This window comes from Amphiprion ocellaris, chromosome 4, assembly GCF_022539595.1.
Source record: "Amphiprion ocellaris isolate individual 3 ecotype Okinawa chromosome 4, ASM2253959v1, whole genome shotgun sequence".
Lineage (NCBI taxonomy): Eukaryota > Metazoa > Chordata > Actinopteri > Pomacentridae > Amphiprion > Amphiprion ocellaris.
Genome location: NC_072769.1, coordinates 3,900,896 through 3,921,025, shown reverse-complemented (window position 1 = coordinate 3,921,025; position 20,130 = coordinate 3,900,896). Strand labels below are relative to the sequence as shown.

The window sequence follows — 20,130 nt, the reverse complement described above, 5'->3', positions numbered from 1 at the left end:
TTGGTCTGACTTTTGTCATTTTGTTTTGCTTTATCCGTTGTTTTCCATGCCGTTTTGTGTTTTGTCTCGTTTTTGTCGTTCACCCATTTTTTTTATTGCTTTGTAAATTGTCAAATTTTTTGTCTTTTTTGTTGTATTTCGTGTCCTTCGTCTCATTTTTTTGACGCTTTGTGTCTCATTTTCGCAATATTTTGTCCTGTTTTTTGTCTTTTTTTATCTGACTTTTGTCGTTTTGATCACATAGTAAAAACTCGTCCAGTCCACTGGAGATCAAATTGGGCTGAATGGGGAACCTGAACTAAGATGAATTTGACACCCCTTATATAGTCGTACCTTTGACCACTCGTCTTACGGACTTGGTGCAGTTACACTAAATTTGTTGGCTTTCTGACAGGAACTTGTGTCTTCAGTAAAGTCTATGGCTTCTCAATGGAGGTTATATAAAACCTTTGTGAAGACCAGTCTAAAACTTTATTTCTAGCCGTTTCTGTACCTCTTTCGATGTGTGTTTGGGGTCACTCTCCTGTACCTTCTGGCTGTTAATTTTAGGTTTTCCTCTTCATATGTCCATTTAGTTTGTGTTCTACCCTGTCCTACAAACATATTTCATGTCATTGTTTTCAAACGGCTCAGTTTTTGTTTCATCTGATCTTAGAAATTCCTCCAAATGGTTTTGTCTTTGTCCATGTGATTAACAACAAACTTCAGTCGAGCCTTAAGGTGACTCTTCTGGAGGATACAGCCTTTCAGCTCATGGTGATGGAAAACACTGTGTTCCAGCAACTTATAAATCACTGGAGACCTGCTTTTTGGTAATTCTTGGTTGACTCTTGACCATCCTGACCAAATGTCTCTCAGCAGGAGGTAGTAGTGTATGACTTTTCCTGATTGGTACACAACTGTATCATGCACAATATACTGATTCTGCAATCTCTGGCTGCTTTGAAACTGCTCCAAGTGACTTTCCTGACAGCAAGTTTTGCTGGATTATTGCCGATTTTTATGTGAATGTTCGTAAGAAACATTTTTTTTAACACTTTTTTTTTTCCACCAAAAATGTTCAAAAATTTTGAAAATGTGGACATCAGAAGTTTCACTGTGAAAATGTATTTTTTCCATGTTTTCAAACTTTAAATTTGCAAAACCTTCAGGAAGAAAATTCCAACAATTCCTTAAAAATTTTATTTTAAAAACATTCCCCAAATTTGGCAAGAAAATTCTTGTAAATATTTTTTTAAAAATGAGTAAAAAGCTTCATAAAAATCATAAAAATATTCCACACTTTCAAATTTTTAATTTGCAAAACTTTCAGGTAGAAAATTCCAATCATTTCTCAAATGTTTCCATTAAAAGTTTTATTTTAAAAAAATAATTAAAAATCCTCCACACTTGAAAGAAATTCTTGTAAATATTTTCAAAAAATGAGTAAAAACTTTCCAAAAAAATCCTAAAAATATCTACAGTGATTACATATAAATCATTAAAATTTCTAATATTTTCTTAAGAACATTTGTTTTTAACATTTCTTTTTTTCCCCACCAAAAAATTTTCAAATATTTCCCAAAAATGTTGAAAATGTGGACATTAGTAATTTCACTGTGAAAATATATATTTTTTTCTACGTTTTCAAACTTTAAAACGGGTCAATTTGACCCGCAGGACGACACAAGGGTTAATGACACGAGACAGCAGGAATATATTATTCATTAATGAGGATTACTATAATCAAATATGAACAATACAAACAGGAGAGACCCATCGATTGAGATCAATAAGTTTGTAGTACATCTGTAGTACATCTGCTGTTCTCATCCGTTTAGCTACAATTAGCGGTCATTTATTGATAAAAACAAGCAAGCATGGAGATGGAAAAACAGGACAGAAACCAATTTCAGCTGCAGACAGCTTCAAAATGAAAAGAGGGAACAGTGGAGAGAAGAGGCGCCACTAAACTGAACCTTTAAACAAATTCAGACCAAGCACTGTGAATCCTCTCTGGAAAAAGATGGAAAGGAAAATGGGGAAAAACGGGAAAATGTCCACAAAGCAGGCGGCACCTCTCACCAGTCTCGAGCTGATTGGCTGAGAAGGCAGAGGGGCCGCCACCAATAGAAGTGACGCTGAGGAGGAGGAGTAGGAAGAGCAGGAAGGAAGAGGAGGAGGAGGGAAGAAACCGCAGCGGACAACCTCCCCGTCCTGCTGGGAGCCCATAGGACCCCCTAAAGCAGCAGAGGGCCCGGGGCCCAGCCTGAGGACCAGGGGGCCGTGGGGACGGACGTGGCCAGCAGCCAACGATTCATCGCTGCCTGACGACTGACAACGTTAAAGTTAATTAAAAGAAAACAGAAAAGCAACCAAAGAAACAACAAAAAAAAAACAAAGAAAAAATTAAGTAGGTCATGAAGAACAAAGAGGAGACACACAATACCCGTTAGCTGAGACACACTGCAGCCCAGTGTGCATCAAGGATTAATAGATTCACAGATTAATAATAATGTGAGGAAGACGTCGTTTACCTCTGGATCTGTGATCCCCTGGACACACTTTGGACACTCCCAGCAGCTGGGCAGGTCTTTATTCACCACTCCTTCACCCCGAACCTGTACAGGCAGAAGCAGACAGTCATGATATAGAACAGGGGTGCCCAGCATGAGGCCCGGGGGCCAAAAGCGGTCCTCCAGAGGGTCCAGTCCGGCCCTCAAAGTGTAAAAATTCCAGAGAAGACAATAACTGCAGATTGTAAATTAGTAAAACTATAAATTTAAAATCATTTCTAGACCATGACAAGTTGTTTTGATCTAAAATAAAATACTAGATTGTTCTTTTGTTGTGCCGTTTTGAGTCTCATTTTTGTAATATTTTGTCTTGTTTTTGTTGTTTTGTCATTTTTTTGTCTGACTTTCATCTCATGTTTTTGTCGTTTTGTTTCTCGTTTGTCGTTTTGTGTTTCCTTTTTGTCTTGCTTGTGGTTTTTGTCTTATTTTTGTCATTTTGTGCTTTGCTTTATTCCTTGTTTTGTCTGACTTTTGTCTTGTTTTTGTCATTTGTCCATTTTTGTCACTTTGTAACTTTTTGTCAAATTTTTTGTAATTTTTTGTCTTGTTTTTGTAATATTTTGTCTTGTTTTTGTCTTTTTTGGTCTGACTTTTATCTCATTTTTGTCATTTTGTTTCTCGTGTTTGTCGTTTTGCGTTTCCTTTTTGTCTCACTTGTGTTTTCTTTTTGTCATTTTGTGTTTTGTTTTTTGTTGTTTCATGCCGTTTTGTGGTTTTTTGTCTTGCTTTTGTCATTCATCCATTTTTCGTTGCTTTGTAACTGTTTGTCTCATTTTTTGTCTCTTATTTTTTATTTCGTGTTGTTTGTCTCATTTTTTGACATTTTGTGTTTCATCTTTTTTATCTGATTTTTGTCATTTTGATCATATAGTAAAACTGGTCCGGTCCACTGGAGATCAGACTGGACTGAATGTGGAACCTGGACTAAGATGAGTTGGACATCGCTGTTATAGAATGAATGAAAAAGAGAAACAAGGAAATGAAATGCAGTAGTCATTGGTGTCCAGTACTGATCAATCTAGCACTGTATTGGTTCTTTATTTACTTTAAAGTAAATTTCCTCTCTTTCACTTTCAAGAAAAGAAGAAAGAAAGAAGAAGTTTACGTTTCATACTATTTTTTTGATTTACTGTGGAACTTTGAGGGCATTACACAGGGATGAGAATGACAAATGGAAAAAAACTCTGAAAATGTCTGCCCCCGCCCCCCCCCGAAAATAGGCGGATGTTGTCATTAACATAAACAGCAAGTGATGTTTACAGATAGCAATGCCGATTTCCATTCTCACAGCTGTATCTGATTTTGCAATGCGTGTTGCCGAAAGATGTCGGCAGCGGGCGGCCATCACAAGCCTTGGCTCGCGACGCGTCGGCTGGCCGGCCACTTGCCTACCCCTACCCCCCTACAATTTTCTCAACGGATTTACACGATTCACAAAAACTATACTTTCGGCGGAAAAAAAACTCGGAATTCCGCGGATCCGCGGAAAATTCTCATCCCTGATTACAGAACCTGAGGATACAGCCACACAACAAAAGCATCCTGTCCCAGTTACTCTCCTCCAATGAAATGGTCAGCAGTAGATACAGTGCGGTATACAGGACAGAGGGGCTAATGTGTGACTTGGCGTACCGTAAGGCAGGCAGGGTGGACGATCTGAGCACAGTTGGAACACTCCATCAGAGTAAGGGAAGGGTCTCCAGTTTCCTCCTGATTGGGCTCCTTGCAAATCTCACAGACTGCAGACAGAGGAAGGCCGGGCTGGAGGAGGCAGAAAGTACAAAGAAGCAACGTTCAACATAAAGACAGCGCTTTTAAAAGAAACAAAGACATTTTAAAAACCCATTAACCCTCTTGCTGTCCTCATTTACAGGCACCAAAAAATATTGCTTCCTTGTCTGAGAAAAATCCAAAAATTCAGCAAAAAAAATTCCCCAAATTTCTGAAAATTTGCAAAACCTCCAGGAAGAAAATTCCAATAATTCCTTAAAAGTCTCCCTTAAAAGTTTTATTTTTTAAAAAATCCCCCAAATTTGGCAAGAAAATTCTTTGAAATATTTTCAAAAAATGAGTAAAAATCTGAAAAATATCTAAAGTGATTACATAAATATCAGTAAAACTTCTAATATTTTCTTTAAGAACATTCATAAAAATCAACCAAAATCCAGCAAATTTCGCTGGATTTTGGTTGATTTTTTTTGTGAATGTTCTTAAGAAACATTTTTAACATTTTTTTTCCACCAAAAAATGTTCAAAGATTTCCCAAAAATGTTGAAAATGTGGACATCAGAAGTTTCACTGTGAAAATATATTTTTTTATAAATTTATTTTTTTATTTCCATTTTTTGGAAATCCACGACAAGTTCATGCCTATGAACAGAAAATGATAAAGACTAGTGCTGAATGTGTCTAATTGGAACAGGCTTTTATTGCTGTTTTTAGTTCCTCGTCTACTTGTTTTGCTTATTAGATGGTTGAACACTGCAGTTTGAAAAATTAAGAGTATTTAGCGTGTTTTTGTGGACACTGACAGTGTTCAACTCTATAAAATCAAAGTTACTAAATAAAAACAACTAAATTTGATTGATTTTTGCTGAAATTCACATTTAAAGAGTCCTGATTTCTTAAAGTCTATTAAAATGGATCTTAGTTTTTGCAAATTTAATATACATGTACAAAATTATAAAACGATTCCAAATAAAAACCCGTGACTTACGGAGAGACACTGGCGCAGCACACAGGTCTGTTTGAGCTTTCCTGGTCCTCCAAACTTCTTCATGTCTCTGCAGAAGTTGCAGTCTCCACACTCTGGTCTCATACAGGCTTCACAGCGTTTACATCTGCAGAGGAGCAGCGTGGCATCCAAAGATGATGAAACACACAAATACAGGAATTATCACCAGGATTGGTCAGTGGGTCTCTCTGTTTGCAACATCACTCAAAAACGGACTAATGGGTTTGGATGAAATTTTTAGGGAAGGTCAGAAATGACACAAGGACCAAGTGATTAGGTTTTGGCAGTGATGTGGCTTATAGTCTGATCCACGGATTTAACAAAAAAATGGTTCAAAATTACCTAAAATTTGCCCAAATTAACTGAAAATTTTGCAAAATGACTCAAAATTTTCCAAACCAACAAAAATATTGGTCCAAAATGACAAAAAAATCTCCTGAAATGTCTAAAAAATTTCCAAAATGACTTAGAAACATTGGTCCAAAATGACTAAGAATTGGTCCAAAATTACTCAATATTTATAGTCTGGATCCACAGATTAGTTAAAGATTTCTGTATCATTGCCAGATAGCGGCACGGCATCCCTGTAACCATGACAACAAGCGAACACTACATCGGCTGCCTGCTGATGATCACATGATTGTGATCCTACTATAAATCCACCACTGAGGACTTATCAGGACTTGTCCATCGGAAATGATTCAAGGAACAATTGATTAAATTGTGGGGGTGTTTCTGAGTCCCATCAATTCCTGCCGCCTGCTACATATTTAGGTCACATGATCCGGCATCCGTACATAACGTACACATGCATAACACATGCCTGTGCTCAGAGCAAAGTCACTGTGTTTGTGGATGCATTTATATTAAATGGACGCCTTGGAGGAGGGCCGAGCAGCCTTGGAGGAGGGCCGCACTGTCTGAGTGCTTTTACAGTTATATAATGTAGTGGATGAATGGTTCAACTGCAGGACTACCATCTATGTGAAAGCAAATGTTGATGCGGACTATATATTTTTATATACGTTTACCCTTTAATTTTCTTTTTTTTTTTTTACATTACTGCTGAATTGATAGGCTCTCATAAACGTAGCTGTTCACAAGGTGATGTGCTAACCGGCTCCTCCACCATGTAGTAATGTGACGGACGTGACCAATCACAAACATTTCCCAACTAGAAAAGTGCAAGCGAGTCATAAAATTGCTCTATTTCCTAGAATGTCTGGAGCATTTTGTTAAAATTTACAGACTTTGCAGCAAAGGGTTCTTGAAAACAGACTGGACAAAAGGTTCTCGCTTTAATAAACCGTGGTCCCTCCAATGGTATGAAACCCGAACTTGGCCCAACGTTGACAGACGTAAACGCACACATCCACGGTTTGTTACCTGACCCTGCGCCGCCTCAGCACAGACATGGAAGACGCTGGTTTCTGAGGTCGTGGGATGATAGGAGTGGAGGCCAGTTTAGGACGAGGAGGCGGCGGTGGAGGAGGAGGAGGCTGGTACCAGGAGGGCTGGAGGACGGAAAAAGAAAAGTAAAGAAACAATAGAATAAACAGATCATCAGCCAGTATTTGTTTCAAACACAACATCTGACTGCAGGAAGACATGATGCCATTTCACACAAGTATGGTGTGTTTTTATTTCATAGATGTGTGTATTTTTTAAATGCTTCTGCACAAAAATATCAGTTTAAATTACAAAAATAAACTTGCATTTGCATGTCTATTCAAAATAACAAAGTTGTTTGGGGAAAAAAGGACTTTTTTGACATTAAAGAAGGTAATTTTGCAAATATACGTTTTTTTGACATTTTGGACCAATTTCTTTGTCGTTTTGGAATTTTTTTTTAGGTATTTTGGGAATTTTTTGTCATTTTGGACAAATTTTGGTCATTTTTGGACAATTATTTTGTCATTTTGGACAGATTTGAGTCATTTTGAACCAATTCTTAGTAATTTTAGACCAATTTTTTTTTTAGCTGTTTTGGAAAATTTGTAGACATTTTGGGCAAATTTTTTTGTCATTCTGGACAAATTTTGAGTCATTTTGGACCATTTTTGGTAATATTGGACAGATTTGAGTCATTTGAACCAATTCTGTGTCCTTTTAGACCAATTTCTTAGTCATTTTGGGAATTTTTTTGTCATTGTGGACAAATTTTGAGTCATTTTGGATATATCCGAGTAATTTTATAAACTTTTTAGTCATTTTGGACAATTGTTTTCTCATTTTGGACAAATTTTGAGTCATTTTGAAAAAAATTCAGGTAATTTGGGCAAATTTTAGGTAATTTTGAACCATTTTTTTGTTAAATCCATGGATCCAGACTTTAAGCCACATAACTGCCAAAATCTAATCACTTGGTCCTTGTGTCATTTCTGACCTTCCCTGAAAATTTCATCCAAGTCTGTCAGTCTGTTTTTGAGTAACGTTGCCAACAGACAGTCAACTTTAAATCTTTAAATTTATTTCTAAAATTAGATGCAATTCCTGCCAATTAATTTAACAAAACTGTTATCTGCTGTAAAATTAAGGCAGAAAATATATTTTCATGAATATCAATTTTATGTTATTTTCCCCCGAAGTAATTTTTTTCCAACAAATATGTATCTTAAAAAAAAAAAAAAACACAAGAGGAACAAAGCAAAACACATTTACAGGCAACTGATGGCTTCTTCCAACCAGTGGCAGTAACCCACCCCACACATAAACCACTTATTACCTTAAACAAATAATAAAATAAATATAAATAAATATGTATAAATATAAATAAAATAAAAATGAATAAAATAAATAAAAATCAACAAAAGGTCCCCAAACGTCTTCCTACTTCCTTTGTTTGTCCCTTAATATATACTCCATATGGCTTACTTTATATTGACCATAACTCTAGTGTTTTTGCTCAGAGTTAAGGCTGTTTACCCTCTTTGGCCACTTGACGATGGGTTTTCCAGTGTAAGACAGTTTGGGATTGTCGCTGGCATGTTCCTTCAGTAGCGCCTGCCAATAGTGGTGGAGCAGAGAGGAGAAATATTAACAGAAGAAAAGGGTTTAATAACGGTGGGTCGGTTGGACGGTGGGTGGGTCAGTCGGTCGGCGAGTCGGTCAGTCGGACAGTGGATGGGTCGGTCGGTTGGCGGGTTGAAGGGTCGGTTGGACAGCGGGTGGGTCGGATGGTAGGATGGTCGGTGGGTGGGTTGGCAGGACGGTTGGTAGGATGGTCGGTGGGTGGGTTGGCAGGACGGTTGGTAGGATGGTCGGTGGGTGGGTGGGTTGATGGGTGGGTGTTTCGATTGACTCGGTCGGTCAGACGTTGGGTGGGTCAGTCGGCGTGTGTTTCAGTCGGTGGGTGGGTCGGTCGGTAGGATGGTCAGTAGGTGGGTCGGGCAAATTGGAGTGACATAAAAATGGCACACTGATGACAGTACCTTGATGTGTGTGATGAGTGCCGGGGCGTTGTGTATCCCTGCTGGGACACACTTTTTATTAGTGGGCAGAGATTCCAGTTTACCCAGCAGGTTCCACAGTCCCTCCACCTCTAGTGGGGTCAGATGGACCTTAGCTGAAGGTTGATCAGCCGGCTGTCCTGAAGCCTCGTCATTGCTGCCGCCACTTTCTTCTTCCTTTACTTGATCACTGGCAGCATCTGAGCCGGCTGGGTTTTTCAGACCTGAGAGAAGAAGCGTTACACATTTATTCATGACCAATCTACACGAAAGACACGGGTTGTAACAGCATGTGTTCTTCCCAACATTTACTTCTATTTTGGAATCAGATTTGTGTCAAGATGACCAAACAGAACTTTAAAAAAAAGTACGGTAAAAAGAAAGATATCTTAAAATAAAAAAATATTTTCTAAATTGTGTAAACTATTGAGCTTCTATAGTTTCATAATGCAAACTTTTGTTCACAGTTCCTTCTGTTTCTTTGCATTCGTGCTACTTTCTGTCTCGGTTGCGTTGTTTCAATTCTTTTCCAAACATTCATTTTGATGTCTTGCTATTGGAAGCGATTTGAACAGTGCCTAAATTTCACCAAGAAGGAGAGCTCTGTCATCAGTGCATTGAGGGTTTAGTTTATCAATAATCAGAATTTGTAATTTGACATTAACTGCAGATTGTAAACTAGTAAAACTATACATTTTAAATAATTTCTAGACCATGACAAGTTGTTTTAATCAGAAAGTAAAATACTAGATTGCTCATTATTCTGTTGCCGTTTTGCAACGCAAAAATGACCCAGTCGAAGAAACTTGGCAAAGTTAAGATTTTGCTTCATCATAAGTGTTATCAAGTATAACGTATATTGCTCCAAATATTAGTTCTTGGTCTCCTTGTTTACCGATAATCACTTTTAGCATAAAAACATACAACCGTGACTGACTTGTAGGATGCCTGTGTACATACCGATGCCCAGCGAGTGTTTCTGGAACTCTGGTGTGAGGTAGGAGGTCTTGGTTAGACTGAAGACGTAGCGTTCCAACACATACCAGCACATCTCATAGAAGAAGGGGTACCGGAACTTCACTGGGACCTGCAGTGGAGGTGGAAGCAGCATTTTAAATTAAATAAATCACTTTATTTACTGCCTACAGGAGAGAGTGTGTGTACCTACTCGTGTTCTGTCCTCTATATTACAGATGTTAAGCTGCATCGGGATGTTGAAGCTGTGCAGGAAGTTTCCTCCAAACACCACCGAGTCCACAGGGGTGTAGACGGCATGGATCCAACCTGAGGAGAACATCTACATTAATACTGTGTTTATGCTTAAATTCTTCAACACACTAGTGTTCAAAACCACCTTTCTAAACCTTTAATGATGTTAAATTAACGACTAGCATCACAGAAATCCAAACAGTAGACGTCTATTAATGGTTAAGAGTATCTATCATTTGAAAGATGTCTTCAAAATACTCCAAAATGAAATGAAATGTTCAACCCTAACCCCAGCTGAAAGTAGCAGTAGATGCAGAATTACACCATCGCTGATGCAGTCTGTAAGAAATATCATCGCATGTCAGATCATAAGAACGAGTTTGATCTCCAGTGGGCTGAACCAGTTTTTACTATATGATCAAAACGACACAAGTCAGATAAAAAAAAAGACAAAAACAAGACAAAATATTGTGAGAATGAGACACAAAATGTCAAAAAAATGACACAAACGATACGAAATAAAAAAAACAAAAAAATAATCGACAAAGGACAAAAAACCCCCTCAAAACAGCAAGCAAAACAACAAATAAAGCTAAACACAAAATGACAAAAATAAGACAAAAACCACAAGCGAGAAAAAAGAAAAAAATGACAAAAACAAGACAAAATATTACAAAAATGAGACACAAAACGACAACAAATTCGACAAACGACACGAAACAAAACAAAAAAAACTCAAAAAATGACAAGTTACAAAGTGACAAAAAAATGGACAAACGACAGAAACGAGACAAAAAAAACCACAAAGCGACAAAAACGGCACACGAAACGAATAAAGCAAAACACAAAATGACAAAAATAAGACAAAAAACACAAGCGAGACAAAAAGGAAACACAAAACAACAAAAATAAGAAACAAAACAAAAACATTAGACGAACGACCAAAGTCAGACATAAAACAACAAAAACAAGACAAAATATTACAAAAATGAGACACAAAACGACAAAAGAACAATGAACAATCTAGTATTTTAATTTAGGATCAAAACAACTTGTCATGGTCTAGAAATGATTTTAAATTTATAGTTTTACTAATTTACAATCTGCAGATAATGTCTTCTCTGGAATTTTTACACTTTGAGGGCCGGATTGGACCCGCTTTTGGTCCACGGGCCGCATGTTGGACACCCCTGGTTTAACGTGTACCTGAGGGGATGATGAAGGTGCAGCCGTGTTTCAGTTCAATCCTCTGGCAGTCCGACGCTCTGTCTCCGAGGAAAACGTCTCCTTGTTTCCCCGACAGCACCCAGTTCTCATAGAGCTCCAGGTTCTGAGGGGTCGGAGGGATCAGCCAGAAAACCTGAGGAGGCACACCTGAAGTTCAACACACCCTCTGGACTTCAACAACACGATACGGCCTCATAGTTACCGACTCTTCAACATGTGTCGTCACATTCTGCCTATGGGCTTACAGATCATTTATTTATTTAAGGTCTGCGACACATCAGAACATTATTCATATTTTGAGTGAATTAAGGAGTCTGACAAACAACAAGCGGCTGTAACAGAAAAGGTCGTGTTTCTCCAACGTAGCTGGAGCTCTTCTCGCCTCACCTTGCTCCCTCTCAGTATGTGATACCACACCGAGGTCCCTCCAAAGTCGATGTGGAAGTCTGTGTAGCAGCCTTCAACACTCATCAGGCAGTATCTGTGGGGAAACCATCAGCAACGTTACATCCAAATCAGATAAGAAAAGACAAAAAAACAACAAAAACAAGACAACATTTTGCGAAAATGAGACACAAAATGACAAAAAATTTGACAGACACAAAATAAAACAAAAAAAAGAGGCAAAAAATTAGACAAAGTTGCAAAGCAACAAAAATTAGGGAAAAAAACACAAAACGGCACACAATGACAAAAATAAGACAAAAACACGAGACAAAAAACGACAAAAATGAGAAACAAAACGACAAAAAAGTATGAGACAAACGACAAAAGTCAGACAAAAAAATAACAAAAAATGTTACAAAAATGAGAAACAGAATGGCAAAAAAAAGACAAACGACATGAAGTAAAAAGAGGCAAAAAATTCAACAAAAAAAATGGACAAACGGCAAAAATGAGACTAAAAAACAAAACGGCACGCAAAACAACGAATAAAGCAAAACACAAAATGACAAAAATAAGGCATAAAACACAAGTGAGATGAAAATGAAACACAAAACGACCAAAAAATTGACAAACAAAACAAAATGCCACAAAAAATGAGGCAAAAAATTCAACAAACGACAAAAAAAGAGACAAAAAAATGCACTAAACGACAAAAACGGCACACAAAGCAATGAATAAAGCAAAACACAAAACGACAAAAACATGTGACGAACGACAAAAGTCAAACAAAAATGACAAAAACAAGACAATATTATAAAAATGAGACAAAAAATAACAAAAAAATTGGACAAACGGCACGAAATAATACCAAAAAAAAGCAAAAAATTTGACAAAAAAGTTACAAAGCGACCAAAAAAAAAAAATGGACAAACAACAAAAATGAGACAAAAAAACCCACAAAATGGCATGCAAAACAACTAATAAAGCAAAACACAAAACAACAAAAACAAACAAAAACCACACGCGAGACAAAAAAGGAAACACAAAACAACAAAAACGAGATGACGTGATGACCAACGGACTCGTCTACAGACAACAGTTTAAATACGCACTTCTGGACTTTGGGATACTGCATGTCATTGATGCAGTTGGTGGAGTCTCTCTGTCTCTCTTTCAGGTGACGAGGCCACATGTTGTCCACCCAGTCTATCAGATCGACCTACATGAGGACACAGAGGAAGACAATTACCCAACGACACGTCCAGCTCTAAGGTCTTCATCTAAACACAGCGTCTACGTACTGTGGAAGGTCTCTTGACCAGGTTCTCCAGCTTGGTGTGGCTGAACTCTAAGCTGATGACGTTATAGAGCTTCTCTCTCTGAGAAGGAGGGGTCTCGTAGTAGCGTGTCCACTGGGCCATGGACATCTCCGTCCCCTTCTGGGTGCTGACGTCCATCACGTCTATCATCCGTCTGCTACCTGAGAGGGTTCACAGCAGGAAGTCTGGTCAGAACGGCAGCTAAGAACACAGTTTAGTGACAGTTTTCACAGGAATTATGGAGCTTTGTCCAATAAAACTGAACATTTATCAGAATAAAAGGAGAAATCGATTATTATTGAACATTACAATTTACCAACTATGAAAAAATGCATATACTGACTAGTAGTTTATGATTTATTAACTGTTAGGAACAACTATTTGGAATTGTTGTAGATGTTGAAATATTTAAGATGAACTCATTAATCTAAAGATTAGTCCAGGGATGTAAAACTAATTTTAGTTCAGGGGCTGGAGCAGTTTTTACTATATGATCAAATCAACTAAAGTCAGATAAAAATAAAAAAAGACAACAAAAACAAGACAAAATGTTGCGAAAATGAGACACAAAACGTCAAAAAAAGACAAACGACACAAAATGAAACAAAAAAGAGGCAAAAAAATTAGAGAAGTTACAAAGCAACAAAAAAATGGATAAATGAAAAAACGAGACAAAAAAAACACAAAATGACAAAAAACAGAAACAAAACAACAAAAACATGTGGCGAACGAAAAAAGTCAGACCAACAACAAAACAAGACAACATATTACAAAAATGAGACACAATACAACAAAAGAACAATGAACAATCTGGTATTTTACTTTCTGATCAAAACAACTTGTCATGGTCTAGAAATGATTTTAAATTTGTACTTTCACTAATTTACAATCTGTAGTTAATGTGTTTGAGGGCCGGATTGGATCCTCTGGAGTGCCGCTTTTGGCCCGCGGGCCTCATGTTGGACACCTCTGGATTAGTCCATATATTCAGTGAAATGTGATTGGCAGATTCTTCTATTGTTTTCTGCGTTGACAACTTGTCTTACCAACAAACATCTTGACATCGTTGACGGTGAAGTCTGGATCTGGCATCCTGCAGAATGAGAGGGTGCCATTCAGTGAACCATTTTGATTTCTTAGGGGGGAACAGGCAACGTATCCAAACATTTGACAAGGAAACGCTGGAACTAGTGAAGTATATAAAGACGAAGAGGCAAAAACAGAGACGGAACTCACTTGATTCCCAATCCATCGGGCTTCTCAAAAAGGATCGGGTCCCTCAGGCCGCCCCTCTGGACGAACTCGTATGTGAGCTCTGAGAAACACACAAACACACACAACTAAACACACCTGAGAACAATTACTAGTCCTTTTGTTTTTTTTTTGGTCTCACTTGTTTTGCTAGTCTATTTTTTGGTCGTTTTGTTTCTCACTTTTTGTCTTGTTTTTGTCACTTTCTAACTTTTTTTGTCTCTTTTGTTTCGCATCTGTCAAATTTTTTGGCATTTTGTGTCTCATTTTTGTAATATTTTGTCTTGTTTTAGTCGTTTTTCAGATTTTTTTCGTTTCGTGTTTCGTTTTGTGTTTTTTGTCTCCTTGTGTTGTTAGTCTATTTTTTTGTTGTTTTGTTTCTAACTTTTGTTATTTTTTGTTTGTCCATTTTTTGTCACTTTCTAACTTTTTTGTCTCTTTTTTGTTTTGTCTCGTGCCGTTTGTCCATTTTTTAGTCATTTTGTTCCTCATTTTTATCGTGTCTCAATTTTGTAATAATTTGTCTTGCTTTTGTTGTTTTTATCTTTTCTTGTCTGACTTGTTGTTTGTCTCATGTTTTTGGCGTTTTGTGTTTCGCTTTATTCATCGTTTTGTGTTTTTTGCCTCACTTGTGTTTTTGGTCTGTTTTTTTGTTGTTTTGTTTCTCATTTTTTTCGTTTTGGGTTTCCTTTTTGTCTCGCTTGTGTTTTTTGTCTTATTTTTGTCATTTTGTGTTTTGCTTTATTTGTAGTTTTTGTGTGTTGTTTTTGTTGTTGTTTTGTCTCATTTTTGTTGTTTGTCCATTTTTTGTCGCTTTGCAAAGTTTATATAAAATTTTTTGTCTCGTTTTTGTTTCATGTCTCATTTGTCATTTTGCATCTCATTTTTGTAATTTTTTGTCTTGTTTTTTTGTGTCTGACATGTCGTTTGTCTCATGTTTTTGGCGTTTTGTTTCACTTTATTCATCGTTTTGTGTTTTTTTTGTCTCACTTGTGTTATTAGTCTATTTTTTTTGTCATTTGGCTTCTCGTTTTTGTCGTTCCTTTCCGTCTTGCTTGTTTTTTTTTTCAGATTTTTGTCATTTCGCGTTTTGCTTTATTTGTTGTTTTGTATGTCGTTGTTGTCGTTTTGTAACTTTATTGTCAAATTTTTTGTCTCGTTTTGTTTCACTTCTTGTTTGTCTCATTTTTTGTCGTTTTGTTTCTTGTTTTGTCATATTTTGTCTTTTTTGTCTGACTTCTGTCGTTCGTCTCATGTTTTTGTCACTTTGTTTCTCGTTTTTGTCGTTTTGTGTTTCCTTTTTGTCTCCCTCATGTTTTTCGTCTTATTTCTGTCATTTTGTGTTTTGCTGTTTTGTGCATCATTGGTGTCGTTTTGTGTTTTTTTATTCTTGCTTGTGTTGCTTGTCGACTTTGTGGTCGTTTTGTGTTTTTGTCATTTCTGTTCTCATTTGCGCAATTTTTGTCCTAGTTTTTGTTGTGTGTCCATTTTTTTGCCACTTTTTTTTTGTTTCGTGTCGTTTGTCTCATTTTTTGTCATTTTGTTTCTCGCTTTTGTCCAGGAAAACTACTTCTGTGTTTATATGTGAAGAGTTGAGGCAGTTCCCTCAGTGCTACTGTGGTTATAAGACATACATCTTGCTAAACATGTCTGAGCTTTGGCATTGAACCACTGAGAAGAGTCCTTAAATGACAGATCTAACGTCTGACTAGAACCTGCTGGGTAGAGCTACTAAGTCCTGAATTGTAATCTATTTGAGGTGAGCGTTTGAGGGTTTAACTTCAGCAGCAGCTCGCCTACCTCTGCCCTCCATACGAACGACCCGGTCAGAGCTGAACCTCTGACTGTTGACTTTCTCCTCCAGGTCAAACATCCTTCTTCCGTCAATCTCCTCGTCCGAGATGCCGTCGTCATGGTAACGTCTCCGGGTACCTGCCCGCTGGGAAGATTGACAGAAGGGCAGATGGGTTGAATGAGAAAGAAGGGGCAGTAAAGAGGGGTGACTGAACTAAAGATATCTTTCCTGTTACTGAAACAACAGATGGGAGAAGATAAATCTGAATGTTAGACTAAGCTACACATCCCGGGACGTGTGCTGAGGGTCTGCGCTGGTGAGCTGGCAGATGAACTGACTGACATCTTTAACATCTCCTCAGTCAGGCCAAGGTCTCCAGATGCTTACACACATCCACCATAGTTCCAGTGGCAAAGAGATCCGTTGTGTCCTGTGTGAAAGTCTATCGCCCCGTCGCACTGACACCGATTGTGATGAAGGGTTTTGAACGACTCATCAAACGTCACATCACAGCCAGAATCCCTGCACTGCTTGACCCCCTTCAATTCGCTGACCGTCCCAAATGCTTCAAGATGAACTCATTCATCTAAAGATTAGACCAGAGGTGTCCAACTCATTTTAGTTCAGGTTCCACATTCAGCCCAGTTTGATCTGCAGTGGACCAGACCAGTTTCACTATATGATCAAAACGACTAAGGTCAGATAAAAAAAAGACAAAAAAAAAAAAAAGACAAAATATTGCGAAAATGAGAAACAAAATGTCAAAAAAAGAGACAAACGACACAAAAAACAAAAAAAGAGACAAAAAAGACAAACACGTTACAAAGCAACAAAAAATGGACAAACGACAAAAACAAGACAAAAAAACCACAAAACGGCACGCAAAACAACGAATAAGGCAAAACACAAAATGACAAAAATAAGACAAAACAAGCGAGAGAAAAAGGAAACAAAACGACAAAAACATGAGACGAACGACAAGTCAGACAAAAAACACGACAAAATATTACAAAAAAGACACAAAACGACAAACAATTTGACAAACGACACGAAACAAAACAAAAAAAGAGACCAAAAATTGAACAAAAAAAGTTACAACGCAACAAAAAAATGGACAAACGACAAAAACGCAAAACGGCCGCAAAACGACGAATAAAGCAAAAAACAAGATGACAAAAATAAGACAACAAACAGCAAGACAAAAAAGAAACACAAAAGAAAAAAATGAGAAACAAAACGACAAAAACATGATGAATGACAAGTCGGACAAAAAAAACAAAATATTACAAAAATAAGAGACACAAAGTGACAAAAACAAGCCGCAAAAAATTTGACAAACGACATGAAACAAAACAAAAAAATAGAGACAAAAAAATTTGACAAAAAAAGTTACAAAACGACAAAAACGGCACACAAAACACCACCAGCTGCACTCTGTCATCACTCATCTGGACCATAAAGACATCTACAACAGAATCCTGTACATTGATTTCAGCTCAGCGTTTAATACCATCATCCCCCAGAGAATAATGGAGAAACTCCTCCTCCTCGGCCTGGACGCCACGTGTCTCTGGGTCCTGGACTTTCTACAGAGGTGTAGTCCACAGCGTCCTGACATACTGCATCTCGACATGCTACTCCAGCGGCAGCATGTCAGACAGAAAAGCCCTGCAGAGGAAAGTCAGGGGAGCTGAAAGGGTCATCAGTTTCCCTCCCATCTGTTAAGGAGCAGGGCTCTGAACATTATCAGGGACTCCTCACACCCCCTCCATAAACTCTTTAATCTGCTGCCATCAGGGAAACGTTTCAGGAGTGTTGGAGGACGGACAGAAAGAACGATGAAAAGATTCATTCCTCAGGTGGTCAGACTGCTGAATTACTGCTAATCGGTCCGCTGGAGACAACTTCTCATCAATTATTGATGACAATAAAGATCTATTTGATTTGATTTGAAAAAAGAAACATCTGTCATGATTATCTCAACTTAATAAAAAGAGCACAATCCAAACTATTTCTGAATCAGCTCATTTTATTATTGTTTAGCTAATTAGAAGGTGGTTGGTATTAAATTCAGACAGTTATTTAGTTGACATTTTAGTGAAATTCAGTCATTTTTTATTACTATGTGATTGTTTCCATAATAAATAACTATGGGATTTGTAAAGACATGATCATAATGAACATAAAAACATTATTTTTTTTACTTTTAATAAAAATGTATGCAGATATATCCCATGGACTTCAAAAGTACCTCAATTATAGACTGACCGGATAATTTTCTCATCATTTTGGACAATTTTCTCATCATTTTCAACAAGTTTTATGTTAGCTGGGATCTTTTCTCGTCATTTTGGATCATTTTTTTGTCTGTGGGATAATTTTTGAGTCATTTAGGACAACTTTCATGTCATTCTGGGCTATTTTTCCGGAATTATGGATCATTTTCAAGCCATTCTGGACGGGTCTACATATAATTGTGGGACTTTTTTTAATCATAGTTGACATTTTACTGATATCCAGTCATTTTTTATTAATAAGTGATTGTTTCCATAATAAATAATTACGGAATTTGTAAAGACATGATCATAATGAACATAAAAAAACATTAGTTTTTTTTTTACTTTTAATAAAAATGTATGCAAGATATATCCCATGGACTTCAACAGTCCCTCAATTATAGATGACACATACAATTCTTTAGTCATTTTGGACAATTTTCAAGTCATTTTCAACAAGCTTTATGTCAGCTTGGATCATTTCTTGTCATTCTGGATAATTGTGTGTCTTTGGGATAATTTTCGAGTCATTTAGGACAAATTTCATGTCATTCTGGACTATTTTTCTGGAATTATGGATCATTTTCAAGGCATTCTGGACAGGTCAATGTATAATTGCGGGACTTTTTGTATCATAGTTGACATTTTAATGCTATCCAGTCATTTTTTATTAATAAGTGATTGTTTCCATAATAAATAATTATGGAATTTGTAAAGATATGATCATAATTAACATAAAAAACATTCGGTTTTTTACTTTTAATAAAAATTTATGCAAGATATATCCCATGGACTTCAAGAGTCCCTCAATTATAGATTGAGTCGTATATATTTTTTTGTTGTTTTTTTCACTTTAATGGGGTCAGTTTGGCCTGTAATATGACAGGAGTGTTGAACTTACCAGCCTTTTGCTGTACCGTGGCTTGGAATTATCCATGTCAGTGGGAACCAGAGATCTGTCCCACTAAAGTAGGTTTCTAACAACGTCCAGTCTGAATTTACAGCTACCAGAAAACCTCGTTAAAGTGCACCGTAGCGCCGCAGAGCTTCATGTGACAGTAGATCCATAGCAAAGAGGCTGAAACCTGACATTTATAGTCTCTACGCAGCCATCTCCTCCAACATTATCCACTCCGAGCCTAAGTTTACTTTCTACACTCACTGTCTTCACACTGGATTCATAAAGTAGCGTCGGATTTATGTAGGAGGAACTCATTTACACAAAGTTAAAACGGTCAAAGCAATTCCATTTTCATAAAACCATCTCATCACTCCAGCTTTGTTCCCTCCTTTCGTCAAACAAAGTCGTGCCCAGCTAATGGTTTTGCTTTTGGGAAGGCATCTTACGTGTACCCAAGGAAATGTGGCATAACCTCAAGTTGGATAAAACCCAACTTCGGTTATAAACTTCAGCTAAACTACGAGAAAAAGGCTGAACGACGTCCTGCTACTAAAACTAGCCTCGTTCAAAGTAAATGCAGCCCCCGAACAGCCGCCATTTCCCATCCCATCACAAAACATCACTATGTCCCGCCCGCCAAGGCGCGCTAGGCCAATCACAGAGAAGCATTCACTGAACTACAGCACGTGAAAGATTTGTGAACTACAATTGGACAAGAGCGAGACGGACAAGCGAAGCAGCCAATCACGCGCTGAGCCAATGCGCTAATCTGATATAACCAGTCATCACTCACAAACAACCTGAATTACCCCAGAAAGGCTGCGGTTTGCTGTACTTACCCCCATAGCCGCGGAGGTCTGACCGCCTCCAGATACCCGCAGTGACCCCGGGAGTGTGCAGTCCGCTGCGGTCTGCTTCCTACCGAACGATCACACCGGAGGGACACGTTTTCTACCTCTCATCCCAACGAGGAAGAGCCAGCAGTTCCATAAATGGAAGTGGACTCTGAAGCGCTTTTACCTGATTG

General features: G+C 37.6%; 1 protein-coding gene across 3 annotated transcripts in view; it reads right to left on the bottom strand.

Moving 5' to 3' along the window:
- Positions 1 to 20,104, bottom strand: part of kdm2aa (lysine (K)-specific demethylase 2Aa) — a 33,658-nt gene extending 13,554 nt beyond the window's left edge. Inside the window, exons 1-17 of one of the 3 annotated variants that reach the window (XM_023270183.3) lie at positions 19,943 to 20,104; positions 15,932 to 16,070; positions 14,117 to 14,195; positions 13,927 to 13,973; positions 12,863 to 13,041; positions 12,674 to 12,780; positions 11,562 to 11,655; positions 11,154 to 11,307; positions 9,907 to 10,022; positions 9,699 to 9,825; positions 8,721 to 8,962; positions 8,215 to 8,292; positions 6,676 to 6,803; positions 5,272 to 5,395; positions 4,188 to 4,316; positions 2,517 to 2,600; positions 2,065 to 2,313 (exon numbers count right to left, since the gene is read on the bottom strand). In XM_023270183.3, coding sequence (XP_023125951.2) covers positions 2,065 to 2,313; positions 2,517 to 2,600; positions 4,188 to 4,316; positions 5,272 to 5,395; positions 6,676 to 6,803; positions 8,215 to 8,292; positions 8,721 to 8,962; positions 9,699 to 9,825; positions 9,907 to 10,022; positions 11,154 to 11,307; positions 11,562 to 11,655; positions 12,674 to 12,780; positions 12,863 to 13,041; positions 13,927 to 13,973; positions 14,117 to 14,195; positions 15,932 to 16,070; positions 19,943 to 19,948 — 2,082 coding nt within the window. In that variant the 5' untranslated portion in view covers positions 19,949 to 20,104. Of the gene's footprint in view, positions 1 to 2,064; positions 2,314 to 2,516; positions 2,601 to 4,187; positions 4,317 to 5,271; positions 5,396 to 6,675; positions 6,804 to 8,214; positions 8,293 to 8,720; positions 8,963 to 9,698; positions 9,826 to 9,906; positions 10,023 to 11,153; positions 11,308 to 11,561; positions 11,656 to 12,673; positions 12,781 to 12,862; positions 13,042 to 13,926; positions 13,974 to 14,116; positions 14,196 to 15,931; positions 16,071 to 19,103; positions 19,716 to 19,942 lie in introns of those variants that run through there. The other 2 variants (XM_023270182.3, XM_023270184.3) reach the window with 2 other exon arrangements.
- Between the last annotated feature and the right edge of the window lie 26 nt (positions 20,105 to 20,130).